The 25,398-nt window shown below is 35.3% G+C and overlaps 1 protein-coding gene across 2 annotated transcripts; it reads right to left on the bottom strand.

Annotated features, from left to right (window-relative positions):
* Positions 1-150: 150 nt before the first annotated feature.
* Positions 151-17,725, bottom strand: LOC111458260. Of its 2 annotated transcripts, none has more exons than XM_023100784.1 (14): positions 17,705-17,725; positions 16,195-16,725; positions 14,774-15,937; positions 14,361-14,688; positions 12,549-12,804; positions 12,252-12,468; positions 11,780-12,123; positions 11,138-11,665; positions 9,692-10,907; positions 8,960-9,307; positions 7,521-7,758; positions 2,117-7,155; positions 1,883-2,025; positions 151-1,557 (listed from the first exon to the last, which is right to left on the bottom strand). In XM_023100784.1, exons 1-14 carry the CDS (start codon positions 17,708-17,710, stop codon positions 450-452), a joined length of 11,466 nt encoding a protein of 3,821 aa, XP_022956552.1. In that variant the 5' UTR covers positions 17,711-17,725; the 3' UTR covers positions 151-449. The 2 variants fall into 2 exon arrangements, with proteins under 2 accessions (XP_022956552.1, XP_022956551.1); XM_023100783.1 differs by lacking the exon at positions 17,705-17,725 and adding an exon at positions 17,341-17,686.
* Between the last annotated feature and the right edge of the window lie 7,673 nt (positions 17,726-25,398).

Below are 25,398 nucleotides of genomic sequence, written 5' to 3'. Positions count from 1 at the left end.
ATTCAATTAGCGACAACCAAAGACAGATAGCTTTCATACACTAAAGGAGAAATTATGCACTGGTCTCATTACTTGTACAAGATAACCTGAGCCATTTTCTTCTTAACTAAGCCATTCTCTAACCCCCTACATCAATAATAAAGAGTTTACTTCGCCAATATCAAAGCCATTTGATCTATATGCATTATATATATTATAGAATCAAAGTTCTCACATATGTACACGTGTAAATATATATATATATATATACAAGAACAAGAAACGGAATAAGAATAAGTACCGATCGTCGTTGGGGCCCAAAATCTTCCTTGCTGAAACTTGACTTGTAGTTTTGTAAGATTGTGCACTTGAAAAGACTCGTCTATTTAAGGGCTCTTCAATGTTCGAATTTCATACCATTTTCTGTTAGTCTCAGTGTGCTTTGGCTATGGACTTGTGATCTTGCCACTCTATTTACCCTTCTCAGCTTTGATATCCCTTTGTTTTAACTTTTTCTGTTCAAGTTGCAACGGCTGTGATGACTCTTTAGCTTCTGACAAGTTATTGAACAATTTCATCTTATCCTTCTTCTTCACCTTCGAATCACTCAAGCTTGTTTCTTTTTGTTCATATTTGAGATTCTGCTTGCCTTGCAACTTTTGTCCGGACTCTGCTTTGTTGACAACGTTCTTCGTGTCTTTCTCAGTCTTCCCATCATTCTGGGTTGCAATTTCCTTTTTGGCAGCAGACACAACCTTTGGCTTAAATTGAAACTTGTTTGAAGAGCCTTTAGCTGTTGACATGCCATGGACATGTGCAACTTTCATCTTATCCCCCGTCTTCAAATTGTTTTGTGATGCTTTCTCCTTGCAAACTGCATCATTCTTTGGTTGAAAATGCAATCCTTGTGAAGATCCTTTAGCTGTTGACATGTTATCGGCCACTTTCATCTTATGCTTTGTCTTTGTATCACTTTGGGATGTTGGTTCCTTCTTTACCAAATCGAGCTTAGGTTGAAACTTCAAGCCTTGTGAAGCCCCTTCAGCTGTTAACATGTGCTCAGCAACTTTCATCTTATCTTTGGTCTTTGGATCATTTTGGGATGTTGGTTCCTTCCTAACCAACTCGAGCTTAGGTTGGAACTTCAACCCTGGAGAAGATCCTTCAGCAGGTGACATGACATGGGCCACTTTCATCATATCCTCGGTTTTCATACCATTTTGAGATGTGGTTTCCTTGTACACTGTCTTGAGCTTAGGTTGAAACTGCAACACTTGTGAAGACCCTTGAGCAATTATCTTCTTATCCTTAGTCTTCGTATGAGATGTCGTTTCCAGCTCGATCTTAGGCTGAAAATTCAACACTTGTGAAGATCCTTTGGCTGTCAGCATCTTATTTTCAACACTCATCTTGTCACTCTCTTTGCCCTTCCTTTCTTTTGCTCTCTCCCTTCTGGAAGCAGATGAAAGCTTGGCGCTCTGGCTTGTATTTCCATCCATGTTCCAAGTGTTTTTCTCTCGTTTTCCGCACTCCAACTTTCTTAAAAGTCTTTCAATAGATGTAACAAGTTTAGGATCACTGAAAATAACAGGCAAACAACATGAAACACAGGTATCAGATTCGGAGCATCTATTATTCTAGTCTAATGCACAGGAAAATGAGCATATTTGACTACGATGGTTCTTATATAAGCCTTTCGGAACATCCTCCATGGTCATTCATGTACTAAATCTTAAATAATGAATCTACCTTATATATGTACTAATCATTACAGTGAATCTAACTCCAACATGTATCCAATGAACTTCCTTTTCAAAATCTGTCCATGTGTACTCGATGAATTAAATTTATTCATTAACAGATAAGCCTCTCTTGATGATGATGAGCTATAGATGAAACTCACCTCATACGAACTGCAGGAGACATCTTCAGTTCATCAAGTATGCTTTTCACTCGAAAAAGTTCGGTCTCTCTGTCAAAAGAGCCTTTCTTACTAGATTTGGGCACTGAAGTATTTATACAATGAACTTTTTTCTTCAACTTCATCTGAAAAAATATTTAAGAAAAAGATACAGCTTAAAGGCAAAAATAATAGGAAAAACAAAACGGCAGATAGCATTCAAATAAAAGATGTTACCTTCTTTAAGGCATTAGACTTCCTGCTCTTTGGATTCACCACCTGAGTATGTTTTTCTGATTTAATCAAATCAGAAATTGTGTTCGAGTTTGTTTTGATCATAATTTCTACTGCATCTCTGTTTTCATCCTCATTAGCATTATGCAGAACTTGTGAGGTTTTAGCGTTCAATAGAGTTGAACCATTGATAGGCTCAGCTTTCTTGCTGCCAGAAGGAGAAATAGATCCACAATTGTGATCATCCATGAGATTCTTTGCAAAAAGAAGTTTCCATATATCATCCTTCTTGCCAATTTTCTTCATTCTAAGGGAAATGGCTGCTGGAGCTACAGGTTTGTTGCATACACCTTTGAAACATACTTTGACTAGAGGATTCCTAATCTTCCAAGCTGCTTCTGCCATATGATTCAGGAAATGAAGGTTCTGCTTCTTTCTTTGCATAAAGAGCTTAGAGAAGGCCTCAGGTAATTGTGAATGCATATCAGGTTTGCGAATAAAATCATACAGCATGTTATAATACTTCCCCAAATTGGCAGAAAGTAAACACATAATGATGACAAGTCGCAACAGAAAAATGGGATAGTATTCTTTTGAGTTGATGTTGGATCTCTTTATCCATTCCCTTGCACCACAGTTATTGAAGAGAAGCTCATGAACCATTTTTGCTATAGAGTCAAACAAGGGTTCAGAAGACATTTCAGTACTCACCATGCTTTGTCCATGCTTGCCAGACCACTCCTCGCAGACAAGCCACTCAATGAATGAAGATCGAGTGGTATAGAAGCATCCTTGAGACATCGATATCAAAACAAATTGACGCTCGACTATATACAAGAAACAATCAGGTGACATATAATCGAACTCTTTCTTCCAGTTAACAAAAGTAAGCATCAAAGCCTCGTGCAACTGGTTGATCAGACCACCTTCTCCAGAAGCCTCAACAACTTTTCCAGCCACTGAACTTTCTGAAGTTTGTGAATTTAATCCATCAATTACTGCCTTCCACTGTAACTTCATACTGCATTTTCCAGCAATCTTATCATACACTCCAGAAGTTAGCTTACCAGAACCTAAGAGTGCCATCACGACCTTTCCAATTTGTTCATATGATAATTGACTCTTTGAACCAATTATTTTCAATATGACTGCTTCAGTGACACTACAAGAAAGCTCAGTTTCTCTTAAAGTAATCATATTTTCAGTCATTGGTTCAGTCCAACAAAGACCAAACACATTATCAAAGAAATGATCAGCATATGATTCAAGATAATTATGCAGCTTCTTGTCATCATCAGGCAATTTGGCAAGGTTGTATGACAACAGAAAATTTGCAATCTCAAAGACACCAATGGCAATAGAACTTCGACGAAATTTAGATAAGGAATGAATGACAGAGAACCTGTAGCTGTTGCTTAAACATTCCAAAACTTTCATACCAATTGAAAGTAACTCTGTGTTCCAATAACTTCTAGCAGCAAGAGCGAACTGTTGAACATCCATGCTCATCAGCTTTCCATCTCTCTGAACAGAGTGATGGCTAATATGCATCATCCAATCAGCATCAGTAAATAACTGATAAGTGTTCTGATCGTCAAACTGCTTCCTCACACCCAAGTATTTCAAACAGAACCCCTCATAAATTATGAAGTCATCAACATTCTTGGTACCAAGTGACTCGAGATATTTAATGACGCCTAAGATATGATCCTTCCAGAGCTTCCAAAAGTGGGAAAGGGTTTCAATGGAAACCTGGCTCTGAGAGATTTTATCCTCTGCATGTCTCAAGGGATCACTCACTATGACATCTTCCAAGTCATATGAAGAGGTGTTTGAACAAAGGTGAGCATCAAGAATGCGTCGAGCTGATAATATCTCACCACAGATGTTCTTATTTTCCCGGGAACTGCTCAAGTGATGTTTTATGTCTAACAAGCTATATATTCCATCAGATAGTATATCAGTCTCTAAACAAACATTTCTGTGGAACACATCAGAATTGAGCTTTGCAATTGATTTTGCTTTTGATAGAAGTTTCTCCTTTTGTTTAAACTGCTTCAAGGGCCATCCTTTGCTTTGGGTTGTCCATAGAGAGTTTGCTAGAACATAGAAGAGAATCAGTTCCACAGCTTCTTCAAGTTGGCCAGCCTTCTCTAACAAATCAACTTCGAGGAGAAGATCCCCTTTCTGCCTTGCAATGACAGCAGCCTCCATAAAACTTCCTGATACTACTTCCAGTGATATCAGCTCATCAAAGCAGGCCACAGATTTCAAAAATAAACGTTTGGAATCCATGGAATGAAAGGTTTTAACAAATTTCATCATAGTTCTCGTGTCTTGAAGCCTATGATAGTGAAGTGCACATTTTCTTAAAAAAGTAAACTTCAAATCTTCCAAATCATGAATATTACCTACTAAACTACCTTGGTCCAGATGATCTTTGCAGCACAAGACGAACTGCAGCCTAACACTGGTAAAATTTTGCACCAATGTTCCGGTTGCAAATTTTAGAAACTGGGAATTCTTGAGAAAATTCTCAACTTCACAGAAATTAATGGCTATCATACTTTGACATAATTCAGAGGCATTAAAGGCAGTGGCAGAGAATGAATAAAGGGCCTTTAATTTTTCCAAGACCTTTATTCCAACCGAAAGCACTTCTGAACTCCAATATCTCCAGCCAGCAGATGTAAACTGGCACGCAGCAATGCCGATTAAGCCACCATTCCTGTGCAGGGATCCATTGACCACTTCTGTTGCCCAATCAGCATCAGGATTAAGCAAAAAGTACAGTGTTTCATGATTACTGTATTGCCTCCTTACACCAAAGTGAAACAAACAAAAATCCTGTTGACTCTCACAGTAACCATGAACATCTTCAATGTCCATAGAACATAGATGATCAAGTATGCCATTGACACTATCCTTCCAGAGATTCCAGAAATAAACCAGTGTTCCAAAAGACACCTGATTTTTGGAGATTGATTCTTTTGAATGCATTTCTAGATCATCCTCTGTCACATTTTCCCGCATGTAATTTGACACATCTAGTTTAAGATGAGCATCTAAAATCTTCCAAACAGAAAGAATTATACCTCTGAAATTTTTATGGCCCTTAGAAGCAGTTAGACTCTGTTCCATCTCATCCAAACCACTTACTTTCCCTGATAAGATATTAGCCTCTACAGAAATCATGTCATAAAATGATTTTGAATCACGTTTTGCAATGGACATCGTTTTCTCTAATAATTTCTGCTTGTGCTTGAACTCCTTTAATGGCCAACCTTTGCTTCCAGAAGTCCACAATGAGTTTGCATATATATAGAAGAAAAGAAGCAAGGATGCCTCTTTATAGTTTCCTGTCTTCTCTAGCAAATCAATTTCAAGAAGAAGGTTGCCTTGTGACACTGCAATAGCCAAAGCCTCTGAAAAGTTTCCTGCTTCCATTTCTAGGGACAAGAGTTCATTGAAGTAGTTGAAAGACTTCAAGAATGAACGTTTTGAATCCATAGAATAAAAGTCCCTGACAAACTTTAACATCGTGATGCTATCTTGTATTTTATGGAAGTGGAGTGCACAACTCACGAGATAAGATTGTGAGTTGTCATGTACAGCTTCAATCTCATTGGCCAGATCTACATTTGGAGTCTGGTGTAGTCTTAAAAACTGGATGGAAAGATACCCTGAGTCAAAAATTGTTGTCTGGTTTTTGTAGTCCATGGATGACTTGATATAATCGTCTTCTGTGAGGAACTTAGCCATTTGAAAAAGATGAACGGCAGTGAAAGCTTGAAAATAAAATGAGAGAGAGCTATTGACAGAGAGCATATGGAGATTTTTTAATTTGGATAAAATTTTCAACCCAACAGAAGATATTTCTGATAACCAATAACTCTGTGCAGCTGCAACAAACTCTCGAGAATTGATGGTAACAAAATTTTCGTTGCCTTCAAAAGATACTGTCCTAGCCCATTCAGCTTCAGGGTCAACTAAATGGTAAATACTGTTCCCATAATTTAACTGCTTCCTTACACCCAAGTAATCTAGACAGAATTGTTCATAGCTTGCATAATCACTGTTGATTTGGCTTTCAGGAAGTTGCAGATACTCTAATATGCTCATCATATTTTCTTTCCAGAAGTTCCAAAAGTAAACCAGTGTCTGAACTGAAACCCGGTTATGGGAAATTGTTTGCTCCACATGTTCTCTTAAACTTGTCACTATTTTATTTTCCCATATATATTTGGAGGTGCCAGAAGAAAGATGAGCATCAAGAATTCTCCAAGCAGACAGAATTTCACCTCTGAGATTTCCATGCCTGTGGGAGGAACTCCAATTCTGCTCCATCTCAAACAGTGTTCTTGTCTGATTTGATAAGATATTGGCTTCAGTAGTAACATAATCATAGAAGCTGTCTGACTCATTCATTGCCAGTATCTTTGCTCTGGTTAAAAGTTTCTCCTTTCTCTTAAATAACTGAAGTGGCCAACCTTTTTTTGAACATCCCCACAAAGAACTGAAAAGCACATGTTGCAATAAGAGCAATGACGCATCTTTCAAATTTCCAGCCTTCTCTAAACGGTGAATCTCAAGTAAAATACCCTCTTTCTTCATTATGATATTAGTATCCTCTTCTACGTCTTTCTCAAGCAACAATATTTTCTCAGAGAGACCTAAAGTCCTAAGGAATGAACATTTTTCATCCATGGAGTCGAAGATGTCAACAAACTTTAAAATGGAACGAAAATCTTGAAGTTGATGATAGTGCAGGGCGCCTTTCTGCAGAAACACATGCCAGATCTCTTTGAAATCTAGACATTTTTCAATCAGATCATCATCATGATCACAATGTTTCCTCCAGCTGCAGATCACTTGCAACCCCATGTCAAAAAGATTTGCAACAGTGCAGACATTCAAGAACTTTAAGAAGAATCTACCCCTTGAATATGCCTCAGCCGCTAATTCGTAGCATTCAGCCAACATATAACAATCACCAGCATCTTCTAACTTTGCTTCTCCACATTTTTTTGAATATATATAAGCTACATCAAATAATTGAGACATTAACAAGATATTCAAGATGGGCACACATCATATACTTAAAAGCAAGAGAAATGAAAAGATAAAAAACATAAAGAAAAATAATACTTTTTGTTGATAAAAAAGAGGTCAAATAAAAACAATGATATTTATGCAACAGAAGTGAAAGTGAGACAGGAAAATAATATAAAAATAAGGCCAAGTTAAGGAACCCACTAGTGCTGTGTCTCTCTATTTTTAATAAATATTCTCAAACAAACTATCTTACTAATCATCATATTATCCCTTCCTTGCCATCTAGTCCTATTGGATTCCTAAGTATGATCCTTGAACAGTCTTAGACTTAAACAAGATTGAAGTTACGTACCTGCTGTTTGATATTCTTTTAACTCAATGAAGCACTTAGCAGCAACCTCAGCACGATCCATAGAAATATAAATTTCAGCAGCTTCCTGAAGGGCATTACGAGCCATTTGAGGATTTGAACCATCCAATATGCAAGCAGTTGCACGAAGAGAAGCAGCTCTGGCCCATTCTCTTCGAAGTCTGTCGTCAGCTCTTTCAAAGCACAGAGATGCTGCCACATAAACACCCTCACAAAAGAACTGCCACAATGTATAAAAAGGAAGCACAAAAGATGAAAAGTTTTAGCTAACACAAAAGATGAACTTGCAACAGACATGAGGATAGAATCTATGATTAGCTAACATTTCAACATCCCAACAGACCAATAGTATATGTATTTGTCCATGTAGATAGAAAAGGACAGTTCAACGTAGCTAAAAGTATTTCCAAATTCATATAAATTAATCCAATATGTTTATACACAAAACTCTCACTTCTTATTATGCTAGGAAAAAGTCTTCAGCCTCTTTCAATACTTCCTCATCTGATACAATACATGGAAAAGTCCTGACTAAAAATGCACTCAATTTGGAACCTTCAGGTCAGGATCCCTGGGAATAGTGCTCCAAATGAGAAGGTTTTTGAGCCATTTCACTTCCTTTGGCCATCAATTCATCTCCTACTTTTGTTGATAATCATCTTTCAAAAGAAGTTATAAATTCAACAGAAGGGGAATCAACACGGCAGATTTCCCCGAGAATGAAGTGGAATCAATAAGGATTCCTAGGTGAGTATTAGTAGTGGTGACATGGAGATTACTTTTCCAATTGTCATCGAGCAAAATAAAATTTCTACCGAAGAAGCTAAAGACTCTAACCCTCCTTCAAAGAGTTTGTCTTCCTCCCGTTTAAAAGCAGCGTCCTTCAGCAAGCTCAACCAATCCCTAAACTACTTTACCTCTAAATGTGCAAGGTATCTCCTAATCGATTTCTTCCAACTTCCAACCCTCTGTCTCACAATCACATGAGTTGTCTTTTCAAATTAGATTTAAAATGTAATGAAAATTGCTTCTTGAAGCTTGAAGCCAAGTGCTCGTTTATTTATAATTCTATGTATTTTCGGATACATTCTTAGACTCATTCAAGCTTATTTGGTCAATCTTGCATGTGCCGTGATTCATATCTCAAACAAAGAAGGATCTTCCATGTCACAAGATATTAGACCAAAAGGTTATCCAGTTTTTAATTTCCTTGAATTGATTTTCAAATTCATTTTGAGATTTTTAGATTAGAGTATTATGGGTGTTGTTAGTTGGCAAGATTATTAGATCCAATCCTAGTTCTATAACAAAAACCTAGATTCCATATGAAGGGTATTTATAATTATTAGAATATTCAAGAGGATATTTGTAACCAGTAATTCAACTTTATTTATCATGCAAGCTGGAAAATTTTATCATACCTCAAGCCCCAGCGAGCTCCACTCCTCTTTCGTACTTGGGGCCTTCATTGCTTGTATGATCGAGTAATCCAATGTCTTGACTTGAATATAACATAGTTTTTTCCAATAGTCAACAATCGGATTGGGAAACTCCTGGTTGTCTTCATAAATCCATAATCTTTGCCTAGAACGTGTAATTGCTATATGTAGTAACTTTAATTCCCAACATAAGTCCATATGTACTGGTTGATTGAAGTTTGGAGAATTGGGAGCCATTTCAAGCATGTCTTGCTCGATCATGTATTGATATATGACGCTCCACTGATGTCCCAGAGGTGATGAGTTGAAAAAATTGTACAGCAGAACATCCTAAAACGAAAAGGAGAAAAAAAAGAACTTCAATATACAAACGTGACACAAAGTTCGACGATAAATTTGGTAAAACATAGATTCTATCCTGAAAAAAAGGTAACTGTCTCAATAACTAATAAAGTTACTCCAATCTCGATCCCATTCATCTTGTGCAATTGATTGACTATAGCGAAAACAGAACTTACCTATGACACTTATATGGAGTAGATTTTATAACCTGAGTTTTCAGGTTTTGAAATGCCTGAGGTGATAAATCATCCAAACTTGAGACAACTCTAAGAAGCCAGATATATCATCAATTCAAAAATCAAAAGAACGGCTATGAGTGACAGTGACTTCTTAGAAAATTTATTAGAATTCAAAATAAGAACTAATACTCACCTGAAACTCCAAGGACTGACACTCCATAATTGTGAGGACAATTGCTTGATTCCGTACAAGATTAGAGATCCCATCCCTGGCATGCTCATCTCGAACCAGGATGACCTGTTTTGCTCCAAATTCTCGAGTATCTGCAGGTATATTTCCTGTCCCTCCAAATAATAGTGTCATCATATTTTGTCCTTTGCCATTCTCAAGAAGAACTGGAGTTTCAAAATTACCAGAACTCATTTCGCTTGTTTCAGGGCACAGTATATCAATACAGTGAGGAAAGAAACGAAAAAGAAGATCTGTAACACTACTAGCTAATTGCAGAATTTTAGGTTGTGTATGACAATTCTGATTCATATGAAGAATGTCAGGGATTTTCAATAACCCTGCGCCAATGTCTTTTTCATCAGCTTTTACTCTTGATATGAATTCCTTGTAGAACAGAAATCTTATGTCGTGGAACCTGAAGTCAATACCCTTGGCAATCGTTTGAGCTGTATTACTTGAAAATACAAAGCCTGAACTGACATTTCCACACAGGTATTTCAAAAGAGCAATTTCCATCATAGTAAGAGCTTGTACTTCATCCACGTAGACATAATCCATTTGGTCACCTGTATATTGAGAACATTTCAACCGATGATGAAGATCAATGACTAGATCAGCCAAATCATATTCCCCTTTTTCATTCTTCATCCTTTCATAGTCTAAAAATATATCATAAATTCTTTCTCTTTGCTTCCTGCTTAATGTAGACCGACCCTTTGCAAGTCGAGTATAGTCTAGCTTACTAAGTCTACCATCAGGAGTTTCCTTTGCTCCTAAACCACCTTTTATCTGGGAAATGATTTCATTGAAAACCACAACAGCATCGAGGTTGTTGGTTAGACGGCCATCAAAATAGGACCAGTAAGATGAAGCAAAATTTTTAACAGTTACTTCTTTTGATACTATAAAATTATAGGCAGCAGTTGATAATGGATCTCTGGGCTTGCCACAACTAAGTTTCCATTGTTTCAGGAATCTAACCAAGAATGAATCTCCCACAGTTCTATCAACCATTATCAAGAACTTTCGAAATGTTATCACGAGAGGATATGAGCTGAATGGAATACCATCAAAGCTATTTGGAACATCCAAGAGATCTTGAGCATCATCCATATCCATCGCGCCAACTTTGTTAAATTTTTGGTTCTCTTCTAAAAGGTTCCCACCCGTGGAAATTCTGCATATTGAAGAAACCTTCTATTATGGGTTAAACATATAAAGCATGATTTGGTGATGGTAAAATTAGAATATGTCAGAAACATAATTTGAGATAGCTCAAGAAACAATATGAGACCGTACTTTGTGGTGAATTAAATACAAAGAAGAGGGAAGATCTAATCTCCTTCTCTAATGCATTTTTCAAGAAAGGTATGACTCTAAGACAAGTACCAGAAATTTATCACAAACCTTTTCAAGTACGAAAGGTGCTCCTTTACAGCTTGGCAGTGTTTAAGAGAGGCTGTGATGAAAAGCTGACGCAGGACAATCCTATCAATCTTTTTGCATGCCTCACCACCATCATTTCTATAACCTACTTCTGCATTTTCTATCGTTACCTGACTACATCCCGCGGAATGGATCTGCTGCTGTTGTTCTCTCATAAACAGTTTCATTGTCAAAGCTGCAGTTTTTCCTGAATCAGGCCTTCCCATTATGAAGGCACTGGTAGGAAAAAGAATTATCTCCAATTGTTCATCTTCCACTTGACATGGGAGATCCAATTCTTTACTATCATGTCTTGAAAGCAAGTACTTTGCTTTTAGATAGGATAAAGATTGAAACTTCATCTGCAGCAAATTCTTTTTCAGAGTGCTATTCTTAATGTCATCACTGTCAGCTTGCAAACTTAAAATGGCATCGAGCTCAGCTTTCATGTGATCCTTATACATAACAACATCAAGAGAAGCACTCCATGTGATTGGAAGCTCAAGATCCCTGGAGCCATATAACAGAAAATTATGTGCGGCCAACATCATCCAATTGGTAAGTAACTGAATGGAAAATCTTTTTCACGCTGTTCACATTTAAAATGAAAAGATAAGGATGTACCCTTTATGAGACTTTGCTTTACAAAGATTTAGAAAGTCATCAGTATACAACTCATGTATGTTGGAAAGGCATTCAACTAGTACTTTTACATCCGCCAAAGGTTTGATATCCCATATCTTCAGAACTTGTTTGTACTTTGAATCCTTCTCAATATCCAATGAGTACACTATGAACAGACCTTCAACTTTAAAACTTATTATGTTAGAACATTTGGTATTGGAGACGCTGTTAGCTTCTGGGCGCCAGCCACAGGCAAGCCTCAGCAAAAGAACAATAATCGACTTCTTTTGGTTGATCGAGACCAATTTCTGGAATGATGCCCTAAAAGAATCACTTAGAAGCACCTGAGATTACCAGAAGATACTTCGTTTAAGCACATGAAAAATCAATTTGAATTTGAAAGAACATACATATCAATATTTAGCAACGAAGTTATCTTAAACAATGACATAGAGTATTAGAAGAAACATACCTTCCACTGGACAAGTTTAAATAGTACACTATCCTTGTTGAGTAAATCATCGAGCTCAAGGAGCACTTTCTTGACCTCTATTATAGCATCTGCCAAGTCTTTGTCTTCCTCAGCATTAAAATAACATTGACGATCCTTGGCATTAGAAACTACAGATTCCCATTCAGAATTACTATTTCCCAATGTTGTTGCATCTCCCACAATCCACAGACAGTGTCTATAAAGAACAAAGATTTTAAAATGTAACAAGTAAAAAGAAATTAAATATTACCAATACATACATGGAGGATAAAATACCTAGCTCTTGTTAAAGCAACATTGATTCTCTGTGAATTGGAGATGAACCCAATATTGTTTCTCCTGTTGGATCTGACAGTAGTTAATATGATCACATCCTCTTCACCACCTTGGAAACCATCCACAGACTTTACTTTTACAGTAAAATTATCACTCTTCTCATATTTATGTCCAAGCCTGCTCTGAATTGCTGAAACTTGTGCAGCGTAGAAAGAGATTACACCAACGTTGAGCCTTGTCTTGGCTTTCCTCCATGCTGCGTATGAAGGAAACCCACATCATTGATGAGTGAAAGCAAGAGAAATTATGAAATAATAATAATAAATAAATAAAATCATCTAGAACAAAGGATCTACTGAAAATCCAAAACCTATCCGAAAGAGCATAAAGAAGATTTCTAAGTAGTTATTGCAAGCAATAAACTAAGAAATATATTTATTTGAAAAATCCATCAAGTAGAAAAAGCCCTAAACCCTAAGAAGATTTCCTGGATTTGATACTTTCAGGAAAGAGCCAAGTTGTAAGCACTTTTTTCAGTTTCTCAGTATCAATGATGCCAGTGCAATTTTCAATATCGTTAAGACGACAATATCCACAACAATTTTGCATCATCAACAAGAAGCATTATTGCTCTTGTGACCTTTGACTATTAAAAATAAAATCCAACAAAAGGAGCTAAGACAAAGACCATACTAACTGTACAAAAAAAAAAAAAAATCAATATGAACTAATCAAACAAAATTGGAAAATTATAAAAGATCTTAGAGAACACGCAAAAAGAGGAATTAAACCTAACAATGGATCACACCACTTTCCAAGGCCTCACAATTTCCCTTTTTTCTTTCTTTCTTTCTTTAAAACAAATAGTAAAATTGCATCTATTTCACCAACACATGAACGCAATGCCTTTGGATGAACCACAATTCAGAATGAAATATTCAAATTCATGAGAGCTTGAACTTAAGCACATCCCTATCATTAGGTTACAATTCTGATCATATAAATAGTAGTGTAACACCCTAAATGAATAACTGGTTAAAATTGAAAATGTACAAATTATAAAGCAATATTATAGATGAAAACCCTTGCATATAGCACTAAAAACATAGGAGATTATGGCTTAGTTTGGGATTGAAGTTGTTTCAAAATATTTGTGGGCAAATGTGCTTTTAGAAAAATCAGTTGTAATATGAGATAAATTAGTGTTTATTAAATTTCAATTTTAAACCTAAAAAAGCTTGATAAATCAATACTAATATTGTTGTGGTTTTTCCTAGGAAGCACGAACTCTAGGCTCCAGACATGTATCCAACACGCTAAAAAACAATTTTTTAGTCAAAAATATCTTTTGTGTTTACAGTAGATTTACATGTTTTTGTCTGTATCGAATTCTTAATATATCAATATGTACACAGATTCCATAAAAAATAATAATAATAATAATAAATAAAAAGGAGTCCCTGACATATCCACGTCCATGAATCTTAGGATTTTGCTATAATAACCATAGTAGATATATCATTCAGATAATTCTATATTAATATTTAATATTGCATTTATTATAAGTTAATTATTTAAAATTTACATGATTTAAAAGGCAAATTATTTTGTTTGACTTGGGAAAAAAAGCATAGACAAGGAAAGAATTGGAATTTCAAAAACTTCGTTAGAGAACATGACAAATTTTTAAGAAAGCTGTTATCTAGAGGATTCTGTAAATTAGAGTAAATTGAAAAAGTGATTTTAGATAAATTAATAAATAATCAATTTACCAAGCATGCTAAACCTGATGTCTCAATTGTATCAACATACCTTTGTAAAGTTTTTCAATTATTTTGATCACAACAGCTACCTCAACAGTATTCTTCTTGCTGTGTCCATCATCATCCCCTTCTTCTTTCCCAACAGAAACATTTATGAAAGTATACGGACCAAACATTGGACTTGAAATATAACGCTTCTTGTGTACTTTATCCTTGACAAGAGGAGCATCTAGAATTTGATTACTGTAAAATTTGGAATTTGGAAAGCAGCTTATTGATGGATGCATTCTGTATTGTGTGTTGAGCAAATGCTTTGAATGTCCTAATAAACTCAGCCGTTCAAAAAGACTTCTACCGTATCCAGCTGCATCACAAACCTAATAAAGAGAAGATTAGATATTATGTGTGATTTCAATGACAAACTATATTGGAATGTCAATATAGACGATCAATTGAGCATACCTGGCTACTAACTACTGCTGGTAATTGGCGCTCATCACCAATAAGAATAGCATGCTTTAATCCGGGAAGCTGCAATGGTACAATCGATTCACATTCCTTCAGCTGTGCAGCTTCATCAATGATTAACAAGTTAACTGGGTCCATTTTCATGGATTTCAATTGGAATGAACTGGAAGCAGTGCAAAGAATCAGAGAGGCCCTCTGGAAACAAAACTGTTTCACAGATTTTTTGTTTGCTGTTCTTGGAAGTTGAAGTTGATCCAGAGAAGCCTGAAGAAATCTGAGAATTGAGAGGCACTGGCTCCTCAAATGTAAGAAGGTTGCTTCCATTGAATAATTTGGGAAGCGCATAAATACTTCTGAACATGAAAACAGAATCTCCATTTGCTCTGATGTTACATTGTCCTGGGATAAGAGCGTCCCAAATGAATCTACCAAGTTCAGAAGGATCTCTATATTATGAAAGTTATGCTCCAGGATGAATTGTTTGGGAATATGTGTTATCAAAGTTTGAAGACAACCACGGACTGCCAAAGCGGTAGTTTTGAATTTTTCCCTTATGAACCCAAGGAATGAAGAGACCTCAACCCCATTATCACCTTTCTTCTTGTCACTTCTGCTCGTGTTTACATTAGACTCCAAAAAGATGTGATACTCAGAATTGCTACTTTCAAGAAGTTTTATCAGAGAAGTAATATGACACTTCCAACCAGATTGTCCAAAACACTCGAGAAGCTTGCCAACACGATAATCTAAATATATTTCTTCGAGTTCAGAACTAATTTTCAGCCGATCCTTATTCCCAAATATGAGCACGTCTCCCAAAGAGCATAGCACACCATCTTCTTTGGATGATTCTCTCAACAACTTTACAACTCGAGAGGCCAACTCTGTAATAGCCACATTTGTTGGTGCACAGGCAAGAACTCTTTGTTTCATTTCCAAAATTGACCACAGCAAGAAACTGATAGTTTTAGTTTTTCCTGTACCAGGTGGACCCCATATAAGCTCCACCGAAGGTTTATGGTCACAAAGTGTCTTGCAGACACAACATAGCACAGCTTCTTTTTGAGAATCATTCAACACAGAAGATAAGCTTGCCCCCAACTTTTCAGCACAGACAACATTATTAGACAAAGAGCATTTGTTACAGATTTCATCACCCTGACATCAGAAATGAACAAATTAATTGCTATTTATTGAAATAGTTTCGTTTTCCCCAAAATTGTGTTTAAAGAAAGTTTGGGCATGAAAAAACCAAGTAAAAGGCACATAAATGTAAAAAGTTCCCATAACAATTGGAGATATTTCAAGAGCTTCCAATTCTTTTGTTGGTTAAAAGTATCATGCTCCGAGGGCCCAAACCAATCAGAAGCTAATGAGGTAATAAGTGAACATCTTAATTCAGGAAAAGTTCTTACCATTGAATTTTTGCTAAGCACATGCTTGATAATCTTCATGTCTTCAGAAAAGTGTAAACAATTCCATATTCTCACGTTGGTTGTGACATTCATCAGAAAAACAATAAAGAATTCTTTTGTCATGCCCTGTTCACCACCGATATTTTTGGATACATTAAGTTTCAGATGAGTAGAGCATCCACTGTCAGTGACGTTTTGAACCCAAGCAAAAGCCCAGGTCCTTGTTGAGCATTGCAAATTCATAACATTTTCCGGCTTATCATCCAGTATGAGAAAGATATCCCAAGGCAATGTTCTATAAGGCTCCTTCTTACTATTGTTTGTTGCATTTCTCCAAGTATCAACGTCGACATTTAGTAACAATTTGCCGCTAGATTTTCGTTCCTCAACAGAGATCAGCTTAGCAAAAGGAGCTCTATGAATTGCCTTCAAACTTGAAGACAGTTCTGCTCTTGTTTCTTCTAACAAAGGAAAGAGATAAGACGCAAGATATTGATGAACGGATTTAAACGATTCTGGAATATTTTGCACCTGCAATTTTGAACTCAAGAAAAAAATAGGCACCCATCAGCTATGGTAATTTGACTTATTTCAACAGATGAAACCAAAGATTTTACAGGAATGAAAAGGCTACTTCAATTTGCTATAACGAGTAATAGATCATGCACCATCTAACGAAGCTTACACGTTTAATGAAGTAAACAGAACTAGCTCGCAAGCCAGCTTGTCAATACATGCATTGATCTCATAAAACGAGTATTGAAAGATTGAAGTCGATAAACTAATAATAGTAGCATTTTAGCTACGGAACCTTGATTTTATGACCTCAAATAAAAACATACAACTGATTTTATGGCCATAGAATTTAGGAATTTAATGAACACTGAACCACATCCCACAATCTCATTTTTGTCCTCCAAGTTTTAACAATGTTAGTAAAAGAAGATGCAACTTTTTATATATAATTCTTAAACTAGTTTAGATTTTCAGTTGGTGCAGCATCCACTGTTACCATTACAAAATCATAAGAACAATATAAAGAACTGGCAAAAGAGTGGCAGCTTATGACATGAGGGAAAGAGAAGAACCCAGAAAATAAAAAATAATCAGAATTCAGAAGATCAAAAGATAAAACAAGAACAGAACCTTGTCTTTATAGAAATCATCATATGATATATCTTCCAAAGTCCAAGAAAACAACTGATCAATGAGACCATTGAAACGTATTTTCTTAGGATTGATCATCTTTGAAGAGCCAGCTGGTTCCATTTTCAGAAAAAATCTTCACTCACAAACTCCCTCAGCATCAAATTGAGACACAAACAATGAAACTGGGAAATATGAACCTCGATCAACATTCACACCCTCTTAACGCTCACTTCGAATTCTTCTAATAGAATCAGAAACAATGGGAACAAGTGAGGACGAAATAAGAGCAAACGCATTGATGAAGAAAACAAAGTAGACTAAAAATTGACTTGGAAAAGCCATTGAGAGATTAAAAAATGACCTCCATAGTACCATATGGGTCCACTTACGCCTTCTTTTTCCGCCTTTTCCGTACACAGAACTTCATTGATGATCTTTTCCGATGCTTTAACATCTTCAAATTGAAAGAAGACGTCATTTTCCGAGGCCTCACTTTGCAGCCTCGTTAAGGAACGCAACAGAGCTCTTCTTTCACACTGTACAACAAGTTTCTTAAGAACGAAGAAGTCGGCATGTACGGACTAGCCACTAAGTTTTTAAAAAACTACTTTTTTTTTTTTTATCCTTTTTATTTGTTTGTTATTATTTTTATAAAAAAAATATAGGAAATAAAACAAAAAAAAAAAAAATCCATCTATGACAAGTGATCTCTCCAGTGACATAAAATCAATCTCGTGATCTATTTGCCCAGGTGGAGATAAATATTTTGTCTGACTTTCTTGTCTTGCATCACAGTGTTTGTGCAGCGATCACGAGGTTTCTATTGGAGTTAGCTCACTCAAGCTCTCCTATAAACTATGACACCGACAACGAGCATAGGTTCATCATGGCTAAGATCCCTTCTCAACTATAGTGTCATCATCATTTTCACCCCTTTTGGTTGACGGGTAATTGTCTGAATGAATGTCGGGTTAGACCCCGTTACTACTAAGCATTTTGCTAGGGGCTTGAGAATAACTTTATGTTCTAGCAGGAAATCCATCCTGACACGATGTTGAAGTCATCCATCTTGACTATTACAAAGCTAGTTCGTTCATTTCAAGTTCCCATCTTAACTAGAGTTCTTTTTAGAACTTATAAGTGGTAAAGCTGCTGAATTGACGACTTTCATCATTCCTCTGTCTCAATAGCAAGGGATGTTCAAGCGTTTTGCTTTAGTCACCATCATGAAATTGTGGGTGGCTCCAAAGTCGACAATGGTGTTCCTGGGCACTATATGGTTAACTTAGGTCTCGACATACACAATACCATTTTCCACTATCTCTTCCACTCTCTTATGGAAAGTGAACAAGTGCTTTAACTCCCCACGCGGAGTGAACGATATTTTTTTAGATCATTCCAAATTTTACTTAGAAGGCATAGTGTGTCGCCTTTTGTGGGCACTTAGCTTCTCGGTGGGCTCCCTTGCATAATGACTCAAAATATAAAAACGAATTGACGCTCCAGAATGACCCTTTCTGTGACTATCACAGCTATCAAACGCTCCTCCACCTTGATTGGCAGCCTGAAATCACCTGAAAAAGAAAGGAAAAATGGGTAATTATAAAATACTTAGTATGAAACCTACTTGTAGGCTCTCATTGAACCCTTAACCTAGTAGATATCCACGAATTTTACTCTAAGCTCTAGGAAGTTCAGACCTAGTCTCTACTGCTAACTGAGCATCTAGATTGCCTCGAAGTTCTGAGCGGTGCTTTAGTTATTCACTGACCCACTTTAGGAATGAGGGGGGTGGTTCACCCTTTTCTGTACTTAGACGTAGATAGCTTGCTTTACTTAAGTGGTGTAAAACCAGTGTCATGGGTCTAGGTGCTACCTCCGAAAACTCTCTCGTGACAAAATGGTGTGTGCTACCTTGCTCGTCATCCATGCGAGATTAGTTGGTGAACCATTCCCATAGGACCATATAGTTACCTAAGATTGAAAGAGTAACCCCCTCTGCTTGCCAGCTACTGAATTACCCTATTTGACTCCATGTCCCCCATCTCTTGGCAGATTTACTACAACGACTCTTCCTCAAAGTTAGGCGACTAGTTGCCTTGGCGCACTACCCTAATCGCCCTAGGCCTAACTCCTCAATACTGGTGGCACCATTAAACGACACCCTATATACTCCAAAAATTAATTCTCGTTGACAATAAACGAAGTCATCATTTTCAACCTATTAAATGAGAATAGATGAGGACTATTATGATGCCTCGAAGGGAACGGACATGAGTTTTATGGTATTTTTTTATTTTTTTATTCAATTAGATGACTCTACTAATTATTTAAAATTAATTTTTTTGGTATAATTTTATTAAAATAATTTACTCGAGAATAATTATTAATATTGATGCTAAACAAACTATAAAAAAAAGGTAAGATTTAATTATGTTATTTATAATATACTTATTAATGCATAAAAATTTAATTAAGAGTTAAGAGGCATATTATTGTTTTATTAATAAATTATTACAATAGTATACGATTTATAAGTATATCTAATTAAATATAATTTATTCTTCATTTTTTAAATATGTAGTATAAGTAAAAGTTTATATAATTTTACTAAAATCAATATAAATATAAATTATTCAATGTAAACTAAAATTTACCGGTCGAAAATAAATTAAATTTTAATTAGTTAAAATTAGTTTAATAAAAATAAAATAATTATCTACTTTAGTTATTTAAAATTAAATAACATAATAAAATAATTGAAAGAAATTTTGATAACATTTCTAGTAATCAAACACATTAATTTGATTCTCAAACATTTTATTTTCAGACATTTAAAATAAAACTTTAAAATATGTTTAACAGAATATCGATGTTCAACCTTAAATTATTTTAATTAATTAATTAACTAATATTTTGATGATAATAATATTATTAGTATTTTTATGTGTCCATAAAAGTCAAAATAATAATTTCAAAATCACTTAAATGAGAGCAAGTTGAACAACAAATTCTAAATGGCTGAGTCACTGCCAATGTTTTTGGTTATTATTAAATAAAGAAATATATAATAATTAATTATTATTATATTAATTAATTTTCTTTTTAAAAAAAAATATTATATATACTATTCCTTTCAATATCCACCCTTATTTCTCTTTTTAAATTTAGATTCTATTTTTAATTCATATTTTTCCCATAATTTTCCAAACAACTTTTCTACTTTTTAATCCTTATTTTCTCCGAACTATAAATTTTATGTTCAAACACACGACCTGTGAAATGGATCAGATTTACTTTTGAACCTGTAAAAAGAACTGTGTAGCGGTTAGACTTTAATTCATATAAATAGTCGAAAAAATTTTATTTAAATTTTTAAGAAGTATTTAGAGAGTAGAGTAGGTCAAATTTGACGGCCACTACAAGTTGTGTCATAGGTTATAAATAAAAATTTGTTTTCAATTTGTTGACTATTATTTATGGTTAAATGTAGTTAAAAAGTTATTATATTTCGGAGTAAATGGTTGATGATAGTGATGTAAGTTAGAATAGGAATATGATGACAATGATATGGAAAAAGAACGTGTTTTTAATGTTATAGTTATAAATTATTTATATTGTAGTTTAAGCAAAGATAAGTTTAATAAAATATCTCAGTGTTCTTCTCCATAAAAGAGACATAGAAGCAAAGAATTTCAAGAAGGAAAGAATCTCACCAAACTTGAGATGGAGGACTTGTTGGCTCTAACACCTGAGATTAACCCATCTTTTAACATTTTTACTTGTATAATGGTTAGTTTTTTAATGAGACTCTAATGCTCAAAAGAAACTAAAAGAAAAAAAGGGCAAAAATGTAATTTTTCATGGATAGCAGAGTTCGTTTAAAGGGTTATTTTAACGTTTTTTGATTTTTTAGCAAAATACGTTTAGATCCTTAACTTAAGGTTAATATTGAAACCCAAGTGATTCTTACAAGTATTTCTTAAAAAAAAAAAATTGAAGAGGGCTACTTCAATGTTGACGTTTGGGACCATCGCTCTCGAGTTTTTTGGAATATGAATTACTATGAATTTTTGTAGTGATCTATCTTTAAGTCTAGTTTTTTGAACTATCAACAATTTCTTAAGAATGGCCTTGTTTGTTTTATGAAACTTGAAGATGACATTGCAAAGAAGAGCTAGGTACTAATTTCATATCATGATGAACTATAACTTAAATTATGGCTCTCGAAACTTTGCTCGAAAGTATGTTTCTCGTCGGAGATAAGCCTAGAAAAAGTCTTATTGGTTGGGACAAAAGACACTTTCAAGTCTTGATTCCTTCACGAGATCTCTTCCTTATCTTTCTCTCAAGCTTAAGAATTCATTTTGGATGAATGAATTTACATGGGTGTCTCCAATTTCGAAATCCAAACTCTCGGCTCCCTTACTTTTTTCTTTCTATCTTTTTTATTTTTGCAAAATTAGCTTTTATTGGTCACACGATAGGGACCTCCTCAAGACTCGATACCATCATGAATTCTTCTCCTCTCATCTCTACGAAGCTAATGATATTTGTTTTATCTAGTAAGATGATATGTTTAGATTATCCTCAATCTTGTTTAAAATGGACCCGATTACGATTTCTTCAACTACCCTCGATCTTAGGAAGTGCTTGACATAGGTTTGGATTGCAACAATGTTCGTGGTATTTATGAAAAATACTCATCATCCAAGGAAGTGTTTGGCACGGGTTTGGAGTCACAAATTCCTCGAGTTTTCTTGAATATTTTGAAATTTCACCTTCTGCAAAAGTGTTCTTAGAGAGTGTAGAAGCCAAATGGAATCGGCATCACACTACAAATTTATTACCGCTGTAACAGCCCAAGTCCACCGCAATATTATCCTCTTTGGGCTTTTTTTGGGTTTTTCCTTTGGTACTATCCCTCATGGTTTTAATAGGCTCTGTTAGGGAGCAGTTTTTACACCCGTAAAAAGAATGTTTCATTCCTCTTTCCAATTGATATGAGATCTTACCATCTACTCCCTTGGGAGCCTCGTTAGCACATCGCCTGGTGTCTTCCTCCCTCCAATTGATGTGAGGATCTTACAATCTACTCCCTTGGGAGCCTGGCATTCTCGTTAGCACACAACCTGGTGTCTTGCTCTGATACCATTTGTAACACTCCAAGCCCACCACTAGTAGATGTTCTCTTTGGGCTTTCCCTTTCAGGTTTCCTCTCAAAGTTTTCAAAACACGTCTGCTAGGGAGAGGTTTCCACACCCTTATAAGGAATGCTTCATTTCCCTCTCCAACCAATGTGGGATCTCACAGTTGTCTTGGATTGGCTCTCCAAGATTTTCTTGAGTTCTATATTGAATTGAATTAAGCGTATAGGTTAGGGAGACTTTCAACATTGTCTTTCTTTACCAATCTTGTGGGTAATCTTAGTCAGGAGGTGTTGAAACAAGTTTAAAGGGAAATAGTAGACTATAACTCTCAAATTTAAAAGAAATACCTAAAAGTGAAACGCTTATAACTCAAGTTTGTGAGCTTGTCGATGCTTGATTCTTGTTTCAAATGAAAGCTCCTGCTTCATACTTTATAGAGGAAGTTTAAACCAACATTGAAACCTCCAAAATCGTCATGAATTTGAGGTTGAATGTTTTAGATATTCTACTGAAAATATCTTCTTCAATTAAAGGCTTGTCGACCTATATTTTAAATTTTAGCCGTGAAGATCCAATGGTTGGACGAAAAGATCTCATCGATTTTGTGTAAGCAACTACGGTAGCGTATCTAATTTTATGATCTAATGGTATTTTTGTAATTAACTTGAACATCATAGGTATTTTAGTAATTTTTCATTTTCTGAACTTTTTATTTCCTTAAGTACCTTAAAATTTCTTTTCTATAAGGAATTAAAAGGGTGGAAAGTTCCTTAAAAATTAAAAAAAATGACATTTTTGTCCTGCACGCCAAATTTGGATCCTATAAACTTCCTTATGTGCCCTTAAACATTTCTTTAGGCTTGAGGTATTATAATTAGAGCCATGGTGCTAGAAATGGATGAACCTCCTTCGTATTTAGAGTGGACTTGTAATGGATATGAGAACCACTCGAAATTTTGAGGCATTCTTAAAAGTTCAAATAGTTGTAGAACTAAATCCGAACTCTTAGTGTCTAGAGAAAAGTCTATGTGAACTTACTACGATATGGATATGATGAGTCTACAACTAAGTTGCTTACCGAGTATGTTTATACTCACCTCATTCCTCATCTCTTTTCCAAGTGTTGCTGATTGTCGGCTGAGGTTAGGGAGTGTTCAGGAGCTATGCGGTCATAGAGAGGGTTGTTTTGAGTGGTGAGTCATCTGTGCATTTTGTATCTTTTGTATTTCGTTTTGAAGTTGTATCCAAACCTATTTTTCATTTGTAATAAACTCGAACAACACTGGCTTGTAATTGGATTCGTTTTGTTTTTAATTGTGGTGTTGCTGATTTTAAATTGCATAAAATTTTACCGTACTTTATTATATGTTATTTTCTTTCATCTTTTTCTTCTTCGTTATGGTCCAAGATTCGAAGCCTAAAGAATCGGGTAGTGACATATTTGTTAGACTTTATTGGTAGTTAGGATACCCATTTACACTTGGTAGAGTTTGCTTATAATAATAGTTACGTAGCGACCATATAGATGGCACCATTGAGGTGTTATATGGTCATAGATGTCAAACCCTAATATTCTTGGAAGAAGTGGTAAACGATAACCGTTAGAACTTGAATTACTACTAATGCAGTCGGGCAAAAGAAAAAAAAAAGGTTCTAATGCCTTAGAGTCCGAGAAGAGATATGCAACTCAAGAAAAGGTTTGGATTTTAGAGTGGATTTGGATCAACAGGGAATAGGATGACATTGCTGTTGGTGTTAATATAACACATGCGGAAGCAATTTGGATCTTAGGCACTTTTAGAACATCAATTATTGTAAATTACTAGCATGTTCATAAGTATTAAAACTTAATGAGTTTAAATACTAACCTTTTGTAGTTCAAACTCCTTTTGCCTCACGAATCGGTTTCGAACCACCACTAGTGTCTTCTCCACTATCCTCCGGCCTTAGAAAGGGATTGTGGAATACGGTGAGTGACTAAACTTGGGAGGGATTTTGTATATGTGAAAGAGAGTGTTTGTGAGAAGTTTTTCTCAAGGTTTTTCATCAAGATGAAGAAAAAAAAAATGCCTCCAAGTATCATGATCACTCTATTTAAAGAGTCAAGTTTGCATGTTCATGCAAACTTGAGATCACCAAATTTTGACACTTAAAATTCCGAGTTTGGGATTATGTGGCAAGCATGCATGTTTGAGTTAACCAAATTTTGACACTCAAAATTCCACTCAAACTTGTGGGGTTTATTTGGCAAACATGCAAGTTTGGTTAAACCAAATTTTGACACCTCAAAATTCCACTAACATGGATTTTTCCATTAGATGAAAGTCAACATTTTGACTTTCTTCATTTTAATTCAACAATTAATTTGAATAATGAATTTCAAATTAAAGTAACATTAAATGATTAATTAAACTATTTAATTAATATTTAATATTAATTCAAATGCCAATCCCAATCAATTCCGACACATAATTGATTAAGATATTTAAATCTTATTTAAATATCTCACATTCTCTCTTTTCGTTTAATTCGTAAATAAAACAAAATTGCGGTTAAATATATCGTATATATGTAACGCATATTCCCTAATTTGAATTCGAACACTTCAAACTCACTCGTCACATTGTTCTATGGTTTAGTCCGATATGAGCTAGCAGAGGGACCTAATGGACCTATAGATCATGGGCTCCAACGATCCAAGATTAACCGATTAAACTCATTAACCTGGTTAACCAACATTCGTTAACTACTAGGACACTCCACTATAGCCTAGTAGTTGCACTCCCCTCACTATAGATATATTTCTGTCCATCTGATATAACCATGATTAGTAAGTTGATTCTTCACAGGTTGTTCGTAACTAGAGCTGGGTCAATTTACCGTTTTACCCCTGAAGTTACTTCTT

This window comes from Cucurbita moschata, unplaced genomic scaffold (genome assembly GCF_002738365.1).
Source record: "Cucurbita moschata cultivar Rifu unplaced genomic scaffold, Cmos_1.0 Cmo_Scf00021, whole genome shotgun sequence".
Taxonomy (NCBI): domain Eukaryota; kingdom Viridiplantae; phylum Streptophyta; class Magnoliopsida; order Cucurbitales; family Cucurbitaceae; genus Cucurbita; species Cucurbita moschata.
Note: the sequence above shows the minus strand (reverse complement) of the source record. Positions and strands in the feature narration are given on the sequence as shown.